Source organism: Oncorhynchus mykiss, chromosome 4 (genome assembly GCF_013265735.2).
Source record: "Oncorhynchus mykiss isolate Arlee chromosome 4, USDA_OmykA_1.1, whole genome shotgun sequence".
Lineage (NCBI taxonomy): Eukaryota > Metazoa > Chordata > Actinopteri > Salmoniformes > Salmonidae > Oncorhynchus > Oncorhynchus mykiss.
The window spans coordinates 15,314,688-15,328,542 of record NC_048568.1 but is presented as its reverse complement, the minus strand read 5'-3'; the positions used below and the strand labels follow the sequence as shown (position 1 = coordinate 15,328,542).

Genomic DNA, 13,855 nt, shown 5'->3' with positions numbered 1-13,855 from the left:
CATGGAAGGCTGTTAAAACGCCTGCTTGCTAAAGCCTTCTGCATGCATGCTACTGTGCATTTTATTGCAAGCGCATTTATAGTTTTTCAGTTGAAAGAAGCCATTTTGGGTGTCATTTACTCCAGACCTTCTCTGTTATGTTTATGCCGTTTCCTCCAAACGTCTTAATGAAATGAGAACGGTCCTCGCCTACAGGTACAAGTACAAATTAGGTTGGCAATTGCCTCTGCATTTAAATGGCTTTTTTTCCTCGTTCTATTTTTTTTCCGTTGATGGCGTTGGTTCGTTTTCCAGGAAAACTACTTTGTGTTCCACAAAGAGAGCACTTCTGGGACGTTATCCACCATCACCACCATACACGATCAGCGGTTTCAATAATGAATTGTTTTGATTAAATCAATTGTGAAGATGCTTCTGGTTTGTTTTAGTTGGAGTCTATAAGCAATCCAGTATTTTGACCCAATGTATTTACCCGGGAAAAAAAGGATTTCAGGAACTCAAAAATAAAGAAAATACACAGACACATTTCTGGTGCCCTTTTTAAGGGAAAAGTAAAAATATACATGTAACATGCATTTTCATATATTCTTTCTGCTTTTTCGTATATGATTTCTGGCTCTAGTACGGTAGGTCCACAGTAGTTGTGTCCGTTTCAAATGCTCTTATCTTATTGAATTATGAGAAATTAGATTTGTCAGAGCAGCCCAATCATTTTTACAGCACACGTCTCATGCACAACTAATGAGACAGAGAGAGATGAATTGGCGTAGAAAACCAGGAAGCAAACACATTTAAAAACTCCTGGGAACTCTCTACAGGGGAGTGTCCTGGGTTCAGGTATTGTGTGTTCCACAAAGAGAGCACTTCTGGGACGCTATCCACCATCACCACCATACACGATTCACTAGCTTATTATAGAGCTACGTCCAATGCAAAAGAGCTAAACAATGACTTTCTAATTTATGGTCTTCTGTTGGGGCTTAATTCAAGCAAATAACAATTTGTCTCAAGAACACAATGTATATTTGTATGCCCTGCAGGGCTAAACACTAAACAGGTCCTTTTTTGTAGATAATTGTTAGGTTCAACAGACAAAAGCATGGGTCACGTCAGATGGGGGCCCTATGAGCCAAATTTGATCCACATTTCAGGCTGAATTAAGGACTGGATTCCATGTTTATGACTCAATGTAAGCGCTATTTATACACTGGGTACACAAACACTTTCCATTACATAGACTGACCAGGTGATTCCAGGTGAAAGATATGATCCCTTGATGTCACTTGTTAAATCCACTTCAATCAGTGTAGATGAAGGGGAGGAGACGGGTTAAAGAAGGATTTTTAAGACATGGAATGTGTACGCGTGCCATTCAGAGGCTTGGGTCCAGAACTGCAACGCTGCTTGGTTTTTCGTGCTAAACAGTTTCCTGTGTGATTCAAGAATGGTCCACAACGCAAAGGACAGCCAAACAATTTGACACAACTGTGGGAAGCGTTGGAGTCAACATGGGCCAACATTCGATCATCTGTTATGTTACTGTCCATATGTAGCTTGTTTTTGGTCACAAGTTCAGGAATGGCTGAAGAATTGCAAGATTTAACTGGAGCTAACTCTGCAAATAGCTCTGCTGTGTGCTTTAGAAAGTCAGTCAATCGATTAATAACATAATAATGCACTTAGCAAAAATGTTTCTTTAATTTACAATCTGTTGAAACTATGATAATAGAAAGGTTCAGAACCTTTGTGAAACTTCACAGCACAGTTGAAAAAGATGGCAAATAGAAATCTGGATGGTCTTCAGGTCAGAGGTCAATGGGAGGGGTTGAGGGTAGCTGAAGGCTTGGACTAAAAACGAACAAAAGATAACTATTGTAAAATATGCTGTGTCCGTAAATTGTATATAGTATGTAAAAGCCTAAGCGTTATTGTTCATTAGTTTACTCCAACTAGGGGAGGGGTGGTAGGGTTAGAGGAAAATAATAAAGGAAAATATGTTAAAATATATATATTCTATATACAGTACCATTCAAAAGTTTGGACACCTACTCATTCCAGGGTTATACTTTATTTTTACTATTTTTTTACATTGCATTCTCTCAATCAGCTTCATGAGGTAGTCACCTGGAATGCATTTAAATTAACAGGTGTGCCTTGTTAAAAGTTAATTTCTTTCTTTCTTAATGCTTTTGAGTCAATCAGTTGTGTTGTTAAGGTAGGGGTGGTATACAGAAGATGGCCCGATTTGGTAAAAGACCAAGTCCATATAATGGCAAGAACAGCTCAAATAAGGTAAGAGAAATGACAGTCCATCATTACTTTAAGACATGAAGGTCAGTCAATGTGGAACATTTAAAGAACTTTGAAAGTTTCTTCATGTGCAGTCGCAAAAACCATCAAGCGCTATGATGAAACTGGCTCTCATGAGGACCTCCACAGGAAAGGAAGACCCAGAGGTACCTCTGCTGCACAGGATAAATTCATTAGTTAACTGCACCTCAGATTGCAAACCAAATACAGTGGGGCAAAAAAAGTATTTAGTCAGCCACCAATTGTGCAAGTTCTCCAACTTAAAAATAAAAAATCCAGAAAATCACATTGTAAAAATCACTGCTCTAGAGGAGATCTGTATGGAGGAATGGGCCAAAATACCAGCAACAGTGTGTGAAAACCTTGTGAAGACTTACAGAAAACGTTTGACCTCTCATTGCCAACAAAGGGTATATAACAAAGTATTGAGATACACTTTTGTTAGTTGACCAAATACTTATTTTCCACCATAATTTGCAAATAAATTCATTAAAAATTCTACAATGTGATTTTCTGGATTTTTTTCTCTCATTTTGTCTGTCATAGTTGAAGTGTACCTATGATGAAAATTACAGGCCTCATCTTTAAGTGGGAGAACTTGCACAATTGGTGGCTGACTAAATACTTTTTTGCCCCACTGTAAATGCTTCAGAGTTCAAGTAACAGTCACATCTCAACATCAACTATTCAGAGGAGACTGTGTGAATCAGGCATTCATGGTCAAATTTCTGCAAAGAAACTACTACAAAAGGACACCAATAATAAGAAGAGACTTGCTTGGGCTAAGAAACACGAGAAATGGACGTTAGACCAGTGGAAATCTGTCCTTTGGTCTGATGAGTCCAAATTTGAGGTTTTTGGTTCCATGTATTTGTGAGACGCAGAGTAGGTGAACAGATTATCTTTGCATGTGTGGTTCCCACCCTGAAGCATGGAGAAGGAGGAGTGATGGTGTGGGGGTGTTTTGCTGCTGACACTGTCAATGATTTATTTATAATTCAAGGCACACTTAACCAGTATGGCTACCACAGCATTCTGCAGCAATACTCCATCCCACTCCACCTCCACAATCACCCGACCTCAACCCAATTGAGATGGTTTGGGATGAGTTGGACCGCAGAGTGAAGGAAAAGCAGCCAACAAGTGCTCAACATATGTGGGAACTCCTTCAAGATTGTTGGAAAAGCATTCCAGGTGAAGCTGGTTGAGAGAATGACAAGAGTGTGCAAAGCTGTCATCAACACAAAGGTTGGCTACTTTGAAGAATCTAAAATATATTTGATTTGTTTAGCACTTTTTTGGTTACTACATGATTCCATATGTGTTATTTCCTAGTTTTGATGACTTCACTGTTATTCTACAATGTAGAAAATAATAATTTTAGTTTTTTAATAAAAACCTTGAATGAGTAGGTGTCCAACCTTTTGACTGGTACTGTATATATATTTTTTAAACAATACAAAACATACACATGCAAATGACAGCATACAAATGCACACAAACATCAACATCACACCTGCTCACACCCCCATCTCCAGCGCGCACATCACTCTCTGCCACATGGCCTCAAACTGCACCATTTTGTTTCTCTCCGTCGCCCACACACTTTCAACATTTTACCTTTCCATTGTGTTATCGATGGAGGATTGGTTGATTTCCAGTTTTTAAGTCTACAGTTTTTCAAGATGATTGATGTGAAAAGCATCTCACTTCACCCTCATATGCCATGTATTGAAATATGCAGACAGACAGATTAATATACAGTGCATTCGGAAAGTATTCAAACCCCTTGACTTTTCCCACATTTTTGTTAGGTGATTTTTTTCCCTCATCAATCTACACACAATACCCCATAATGACAAAGGGAAAACTATAATTTTACAAAGTGTTTGCAAATGTATTAAAAATAAAAAACATACCTTATGTAAATAAGTATTCAGACCCTTTGCAATGAGACTTGAAATTGAGCTCAGGTGCATCCTGTTTCCATTGATCATCCTTGATGTTTCTATAACTTGATTGGAGTCCACCTGTGATAAATTCAATTGATTGGACATGATTTGGAAAGGCACACACCTGTCTATATTATATAAGGTCCCACAGTTGACAGTGCATGTCAGAGCAAAAACCAAGCCATGAGGTTGAAGGAATTGTCCGTAGAGCTCTGAGACAGGATTGTGTCAAGGCACAGATCTGGGGAAGGTTACCAAAAATGTCTGCATCATTGAAGGTCCCCAAGAACACAGTGGTCTCCATCATTCTTAAATGGAAGACGTCTGGAACCACCCTGACTCTTCCTAGAGCTGGCTGTACTGGACAGAGTTCCACTGTAGAGATGGGAGAAACTTTCAGAAGGACAACCATCTCTGCAGCACTCCACCAATCAGGCCTTTATGGTAGAGTGGCCAGACAGAAGCCACTCTTCAGTAAAAAGGCACATGACAGACAGCTTGGAGTTTGCCAAAAGGAACCTAAGGACTCTCAGGACATGAGAAACAAGATTCTCTGGTCTGATGAAACCAAGATTGAACTCTTTGGCCTGAATGACAAGCTTACATGTCTGGAGGAAACCTGCCACCATCCCTACATTGAAGCATGGTGGTGGCAGCGTCATGCTGTGGGGAGTGCAACTCAACATTAAAAAGGTGTTCCTAATGTTTGGTATACTCAGTGTACATGTACCACAGTTTTTGATAAACATATGATTAAGTGGAAGGTAAACAGGTGGACATGAATAAAATGTACTGCAAGCAGAATGTGGAATGGCAGACGTTGTGATGGTAATGTGTGTTCACGAAGATGATATGGGCAGGATGGGCTAGCACCAGTACAGTGACTATCAGATTGGACTTAATGTGATCTCTGAGTATTGCCACTGCTGTTGAATTAGCTTCAACAAATGAGTCGGCCGACAGCCATCTGGCCTGGGAGAAGAGAAGAGGGAAGAGAAGAGGGAAAAGAAGAGGCCTGCAACCAGCTTAATCCGAGTACGTTAAACAACGCTCTGCCCTTATGTCTCCTTATCAAATCTTATTGGTCACATACACATATTTAGCAGATGTTATTGTGGGTGTAGCAAAATGCTTGTAAGAAATAACACACACAAAAAAAAAATACTGCAAAGTTGCTTAGGAGCTAGAAGCAGAGATGACTGGAAGTGGAACCATCTGGTTGGTCTGAGATTGTTTGATAGTTTGGTGCCCCCGGACCCCATTCTAACTTGAACTTCTTGCTGTTGAATTCATTGGGTGTATGACACAAATCTCATTAGATTGATTATCGATTTTGAAAGGAGAGTCCAAATGGGTCATTCAAAAAAAAGAGTTATCCAGACCTTTTTAGTTAGATACTTCTGATTTGAATAGATACTATGTCGTCTGCAATAAAATACAGACATGGAAAGCTTTTGCCAAAAATGGATAATGTCCCCAATTGAAATGCCTTGCAGTATGTAGTTTAGCTGTGCTAAACCATATTCTCTGTTTCCCTCCTGTCTCCCCCAGAACCCCCGCGGCCTATCGCACCCCCTCAGCTGCTGGGTGTTGGTCCCACCTACCTTCTGATCCAGCTCAATGCCAACTCTATATTCGGGGACGGCCCTATCATTCTGAAGGAGGTGGAGTATCGTATGACTTCAGGGAGCTGGATAGAGACCCATGCTGTCAACTCCCCTAACTACAAGCTGTGGCACCTGGACCCAGACACAGAGTACGAGATCCGTGTCCTGCTCACCAGACCAGGGGAGGGTGGCACCGGCCAGTCTGGACCACCTCTCATCACCAGGACCAAGTGTGCCGGTAAGTCTCCATCTTCATCCTTCATTCCTTTCTCTCCGTTGTTTTTAATTTTCTCTTTTTTGCTCCCTGTTGCCTCTCTCTGCAATCCACTGCTCTGATATTTGCATACAGATAATTGCCTTGGGTGCTTTTAGAAAACATAATTGGAAAAGCCAGGGAAAATAAACAAGGTTCCTGGTAGAGGTAGTGTCATGGCCGTCACTCACTAAGAGTTCCTTTCAGATGTCGGGGGTGGGGGTGTTTCTAAGGAAATAAACTAGCATGCTTTTCAGAACGAACCTTGCCAGTATTTACCCCGAGGTCCATGGATGACAAACCTGAGGCAGGAATTCTCATTCATTTCTGTCGGGCGGCGTGATACACAGTCCCGGGTTGCCATGGCATCTGCATTTAAACAGCACATCAACAAGGCGGCGACTATATACAGACGTTATATGGGGGAGCACGTAGTGGAGCGTTTGTGTACGGAGAAGGAATCTGAAGATGGAAAGTGGTTATTAAGAATAATGCGGAATGTATGCAGTGTTTCATTACTCTGGGCATTGCCTTTCCATCAGCCTGAGACACTATCCATCTATTCCCATGCCTCACCCTCAGATGTGAATAGACCAGCTGTATTCCCAGATTGACATTCAGAGTGGGGACTCTCTGTCGTTTTGTGTTTCCTCTTGGCTACTGTCCGGTTGTGGAGTGAGGTTTCCCAGGGGACATAGTCCAGGTACAGCCCTGTAGTCTGCTCGGGAGGAGATGCCTACTCCATGTCACTGCTTTCGTCCATCACAGCCAATCATATCATTGAATTATGTGCTGCCAATATCTTCCTCTTCCTTAGTTTGTCCTACATCTCACTGCACGCTCCCACCTAGCAGAATGCATGAGGATTTTTTTCTAGTTTCATATTTTGGTGTTCAGACCCTGACACATCCACAGCAAAAGGAATCCTTGGTGATTAGGAAGTCTATTTGAGAGATGTAGGCACCAGGCATCTGTGTAAATAGAAGTTGTGATATGGCTATGGTCTCAGCAGACACATTTTTGATAACTGGGCTTAAAGAGGCAGCCTAAATTCAAATCTTTGATATTAGTTTTTTTAAGTATATCCTGTATGTATGACAGACACTTTTATACTAGACTACACTTCCCCTAGATTCCTTTTGAGATTATTAGTTTATCGGCAGTAAGAATTTTATGGCATCGTAGCAAGGATCATTTCCAGTAATGGGTTTTCCAGCTTCTATACCTGGAATCAAGTTCAATGACAACATCAAATAATTGCAAGAAGTCATTAGGGATGTTCTCCCACAGTAGCATCACGGGTCACAATCAGATAGTGTGTGTCTTACGTGACAGGGGACAGAGGAAGCGGGATATCCTTGCTTTGTATCTAAAATGCAAATATTAAGCATCTGAGCATCTTCCTCCCCATCCCGGAACGGGTGCCATGAGCAAGTGCAGGCCAAGAATGGCAAACAGTGCTCAGAGATTTCTTATGTACGTGTTCTCCTACACAAACAAAATCAACTTCCTCTCGCATTGTTTAACCTTTTTCCTGTGAACTTCAGGTTATTTTCACTAGCAGTACATTACTATTAGGACAAGGGCTCCTGGGTAGCAGAGAGGCGGGGTGGCTCGACAGACTAGTCAATGTCACGTTTCCTGATTTGCAGGGTGAGCGAACACATTATGAAAATCCTCAGGGCGCCTCTCTCCAGAGAGTTTGTATTTGTATTTATATATATTTTTTTGCATGCTCCCTATGTAATTTACTTCTTACAAATGTCATGCCATTTCAGCAAAATAACGTATTGATCATTTCCCCATGCCTCACTGTTAAATAACAACGAAAAAAACGATTTCGAAGGCCGGGGAATGAAATCTAATAATTGCTGGTGCATGTTACTGCCACCATTTATTGCTGCATAGAATTCACGTTCCATATATTTCTCTTTCCCCACCATTTTGTGTAATAGTATTGTTGTACTGGGAAAATGGGTGGGTCCATTAGTGTCTGGTTTATATTACGGTGGTGGCATTCCTACCACGTTGTCACTTTGTCGTCTGTCCCAGCACATTAAACAGATATCATGCACCACCATGGTTCCCAGCTGTGCTTCATTTCCCCCGACTGCTTCAGACCACGTAGACTCTGCCGTAAGTCCCCCATTTCCTGCCATAAACACTGCCAAGAAGAGAAAGCATAAGAAACGATCTTCTTTGCTGTTGCCTTTAAGTTGGATGTATGTATGTGTGTGTGAATAGGTGTGGCACGATTGTGGAAGAACTGTACTATTGTGTAAGTGTCTCAGATTTCCTGAGGGAAGCACATGACACGGTGCTGCTGGAATAGCCACCTGAGCCCTATTGGACTGGTTACCTACCAGCAGACAGCAGACTGGGACTGAGGGTTAGAAAGGAGGGAAAATATAGTGAACGAGAGACGGAGCAGGTCTGCTTTCCCACGGGAAGGGTTTTCTTTCATCACCGTCGAGACAAACCACTCACCCACACAATAGTGAGACAACATGGAGGACTGTTGGTCTCATCAAGACCTCTCTCTTCAGCTAGCCAAGCAACACCTCCTGCAAGCAGAATCGATGAGTAAAACATCATTAAACGGCTACATTCAACTGGAGATTTCAAATATTAAAGATGTAGCTTCATCATCATCATTACTCAATAAGTGTCCCATGTCTGGTAGAACGAGCAGAGGCTTCATTTGGACCGGTTTCTTATTGAAAGTATAGATTCAGCAGTCCTCTGCACTCTATGCTCCAAGAACCTAAAGTGTTTTCCATACCACTGGCTGCTCAAAACTCCTCGGCTGGAAATTAGATTGGGTATAATGAAATGAACAGACCACTCGGTTCCTAATGCCCAGTAGGGGTTTTACCGGAGAGTGTTGAAATGTTGTCGCCTTTTAAATTCAAACAGGAAACACCGTATTGACTGGAGAGGAAATAGTAGAGTTGTTAAGCTGACACTTGCACTAGAACAGTTTCCTGCCTGACAGACAGGCAGGGGAAATTAATGCTCTTAGTGCACCGTACAGCTTTGATTCGCCTGTACTCATGCATTTCTACGAGCACCTCAAGTCGCGCTAAAAACGCCTTTTGCCATCTGTAACCAACCTGATTGGTTTTAATAGTTCTACATGTCTGAGCATGTTGTGCGTTCAGAGCGTCACAGGCTAGGATAAGCTCTTGAAGCCAGTTCAAAAAGCAATTAACTCTGCCGAACTAGCTAGCACTGCACTTGGTCCTCAGCCTTATACTTTATCCCTTCTCCTCCAGACAGAGTAGTCCTGCATGGGCTTTAGTAATATCCCCCTTAAAATGTTGAAGAGCATTGGGATGGAGCAAAAGTAGCCATGTGTGCCAAATGGCAACCTATTACGGTTCTGTGGGCCCTGTTCAAAGGTAATTGCACAAAAAAAAAAAAGGGAATAGGGTGTCATTTGGGAAGAATCCCATGTCTAGGTTGTGTTGAGGCTGATGTATCCACTGTCCAGTGATGGAGTGTCAGGTTTCCTTTGACTGACAAACACAACAGAGGCCTAATCTATCAGGGCGATGTTTCAGGACCACTCTGTCAGTGTTTTCTCCAAGGACCTCAGTCGGTGTGAGAGTCGGGACGTCGTACTCGTGACAAGACACCATTCCAATTAGTAAAGGTAATAGAGAACCACGAGCGGCTGACCATCACATTGCTGATTACCCAGAAAAAGGGTATACTGATTACTACTGAATGACCTCTCTGGGCTGACATTTGCAGTGGCAGGCCTTTTTATAGGAGGCAATTTCAATGAAATCACCGGCGGCCCTTCAGATGAACAGTCGATCCAATAACAGCCTAAGTAGAGCCAAGGTCAACAGTTCAACCTGTCCTGTGGTACTGAAAGGAATGCATTCGGTCAGGATTTTGTCTATGCGATCACTAATTGTCGCCATCTATTTGCTGAACGCCGAAGGGACCGGCGATTAGGAGTCTCAAGACAAACCTTCCGAACACAACGGGCGTGTTTAGTGATGCGGTGAGGACTATTTCCTCTCAGGTGCAAAACACACAGGTCTCCACCCCTCCACTCTCATATGCACATTGACTTTCCACACATGATCAATGCTCAGTCTTACATATTGATTTTGATTGGGCCCTGCAGCCAGAAATACTATTTAGGGGTCTAATTCTTTGAGTTCTGCATTCATTTCAAAGACCCTTAAAGCACTAGAGATTTGTTTTTCCCCCCTGTACGGATGATTGTTTCTTCCTCCTGCGTAGGAAAGTGGTAAACGATCATGGTGATTATGGCCCCCATTGATGTTATTAACATCCTAGTACACTGGGATTAATATTATTGATTTGGGTACTCAGTCTGTACTCTCCACTTGACACATTTGAAAATAACCACACACACACACACCCCCAACTGTATATGCTACTACTGACCTACCTCAGAGGGACTAGTGTTTCTTCAAGGATGAATTCCTGTGACATTTGCTAATCTGTTGCCCATGACTTTGCCTGTAGTGAGACTGACACCAGTTGTGGTGGGGTTGTCCATGGGTCAGGGAGAACTTTCAAACAGTATTATCCTCCAAAAATACCCCATAAGTACTGAAAGACATGAAAAGCTGAGATTTTGATAATACATGCACACTATCAGAATGTGAGGGAGAGAAAGAGTGAGACCCATTGTGTGTGGAATGAACAAAAAACGTTAGCTGTTGTACTACACTAGTAATAGTAGCAGTAGTCGTTATATTAGTAGTGCTGGTAGCAGCCACAGTTGTGATCGTCCTCTAGAGCAGTGGTTCCCAAACTGTGGGGCGGGCCCCGTAGGGAACGCAGTCCGGCGTCAACTTACTCTTGAAAGAGGTAGTAGTAGAATGCACAAGGTGCAATTTCGAAATTGGGTAGTGGTATCAGTTTTCCTCTTGTGATGTCAGTCGTTGCATAACTTCGAGAGCCATTTATAACTGGTCAAAAATGTCCCGATCAACTAGCCCATGTCAGCTAATGTTTTCTAGCTAGATTTTTTTTAGTCCATAGATTTTGTAGCAATTTCCGAGTCACTCAAATATCACATGAATACACATTAAACATGGTAAAATGTCTAGAATTGCGAGAAAATGTGCTTTAAAAACGGCAAAACTTTCTCTGTACCCAATGACAAAATCTGTAGAATTTCAGGAAATAAGCTTTAAACCTGCAAAACATTCTCTCAGCCAATAAGAGGGGTGTGAACAGTTTGTGTCATCAACAGTGCTTGTGACCATAGAAATAGATGTGGCACGGGGGTGCTTGAGTGAAAAAGTTTGGGAACCCCTGCTCTGAAAGACGTGTTGGAGCACAGCATCTATTAGTATGACTCCCTACTGGAATATCATATTTTGATGGATTCAAGGGGGAGCAGAAATGCATTCCACTGCCAAATGAGTTTGAATGGTTGATAACATAAATGACTGTCAAGCAGTGAATGGCAGGGGACATGGAGTTGGTATATTACTTTCGTTACCTCAGGCGCTTCAAGAGTCTCCCGCGCTAGGCCTGGCATTACTCTTTCGTGGGAGTCAGAGAAATGGGAAGCTGCGCGGGATGAAGATGAATCATAAGGAATGGTGTTCCAGACACTGACAATCCACACAGGACTGCTGAAGCATGGACTCTGATGTATTATTTAAATGCACCCTGTTTGGCATGGGTGGTAAATCGAGTTTACCTTCTGTGTTGTTCCTCTCGTGTTACAGCTAATATTTCATACCTAGGCTTGGCACAAAAACAAGTCCAGCTTTTTGTCAGTAGAACTCACTGTCAGAGCAGAGGCGGTGGATGGTAATGTTTTTTGCTCCCAGGCACCGCTCTTCCTCTCAAGCCTCTCTCTACCAAGTCCCCTGGCCAGTGTTCTCAATTAAGGCTACACTGCTGGGGAATCTTCTCTCTATAAATCCTCTCGTTTGTTTGTCTGCTCCATTTTTAATCACGAGCGCCTCTGAGAAATCCTGCCTTGTGACTGGAAGGGATTGTTTGGTGTTTGTTGTGTTTTTTACCACTGCCTCACAAACCATTTTGACTTTATGTGGATTATTATTAATTGTGTGGCTGCTCAGTGCTTCTCAGTAATGATGCAAACACAGGAAGGCTTACTCTACAATAGGAAGGAGGCCGGCTTTTATTTCATCATGATAAATGAGGATATTTACAAAGCAAAGCAATTTGTCCTGTCTCATTCCACAATGTGCATTGCAAAAGGGATTAGGAGGGGGAACAATTCATATCAATTAAGATCGATTTAATGTGTCATGACACAATTTCTGCCGACTCGAGAAATAATTAACTGTAATAGTGCAGGGCATTAAAAAACATTATTTGACTTGACCACGCTCTATCTTAGGGGTAATGTTCTGAATGAATAAAAATCTAGTTAATTTCTTTTGTGTCCTTTTGCCTCTATAAGTGAGTGAGATTGTTCAAATCTGTGGGTCACGTGTTATTTACCCTCCAGTCCCACAGCCCAGTAATTGAATGTGTCACTTTTATTAAACTCTTTTTGCAGAGAACCCCAAGCAAACTTTTTATCCATTTCATTCTCTTTTCTTCAACTCCTCACTCAACCTCTGGGATCTTTTACCCTCTTTCCCATCCATTGACGATAGTGCATGCTACTACGTGAATCTAAAGCTGCGTCTTTCCGTAGTTGGCCCTATATGATTCCGTGCCACAGCAGAAGAGTGGGACACTGAGGGCGATGGGTCTTTTGAAAATGGAACTAATGAGTGTAGGAGCCAGTGGAAGGTGTCCTCCTAAGCACCAGTAGGGGCAGCACGTCCATTTGGCCAGAATGTGGGCTGAGCCCGATGGTGTGTAATGCTTCAGTAAATCAGAGAACTCTCATTATAAACAAAGTGCAGGGAGAAAAACACAGGGGAGTAAGGGAGACACTTTGCTCTGTCTTTGAGAGCTGGCCAGCAGCCTTTTAGACGACATTGAAGGACTAACTCCATTATAGTGCATATTGATAATGGTAAATAATGCAACAGCTGCAAGAACACGGGGACTGAGCTGAACAAAAAAAAAAGTCTATATAGTATTGAGTTAGTCAGGCTAGAAGCCCAGTGGGAGATATGTCTATTTGACAGGATGTCTGTTTTGCTCTCCGTCTTTTGACCTGCCTTGACTCTCCCTCCCAATGATTGTTTGTTTTTACCCGGAGAGCAGGGCTACATTCAATTCATTAATTCCCACAAAGGCCTTACCTGTAGCCCTCTTTAGATTAAAGTGTGTGCCCTCTCAATGATTTCTGTCCAGAGAAGAGGCCTCCTCGACTGCAGGCCACGGTCAACACTTGACCCACACTTGACCTTCCCTGTTCCGAAAGGAAGCTAATGGGCAATTCCATGGTAACGGAATTGCCCATTTTAAACATGTCAAACAAAAACCATTGCTTTCAAAGTGTAGCTCTTTCCACTCACTGCCCCTCTATACTGTCCAGTCCTCTGTAGCTCAGTTGGTAGAGCATAGTGCTCGCTACGAATAGATAGTGGGTTCGATTCCTGGGACTACCCATACTTAAAGTGTATGCACATGACTAAGTCACTTTGGATTAGCACCTGCTCAATATGTTGTTGTTATTATTATGGGTTAAATGGCAGATTGCCATTGATACTTGCCTAAATTGCAACGCAGTGGCTGTAGAGTAACATGCTATACATATCAGAGCTCAGGTTCTCCAATTCACAGCGCAGTATGGGTTT

At 42.2% G+C, this 13,855-nt stretch overlaps 1 protein-coding gene across 18 annotated transcripts in view; it reads left to right on the top strand.

The window, feature by feature from the left end:
- Window positions 1–13,855, top strand: part of ptprk (protein tyrosine phosphatase receptor type K) — a 148,539-nt gene that overhangs the window by 77,639 nt on the left and 57,045 nt on the right. For all 18 annotated transcript variants that reach the window (XM_036975699.1, XM_036975698.1, XM_036975703.1 and 15 more), the window contains exon 7: window positions 5,814–6,107. In XM_036975699.1, the coding sequence (XP_036831594.1) occupies window positions 5,814–6,107 (294 nt within the window). The remainder of the gene's footprint in view (window positions 1–5,813; window positions 6,108–13,855) is intronic.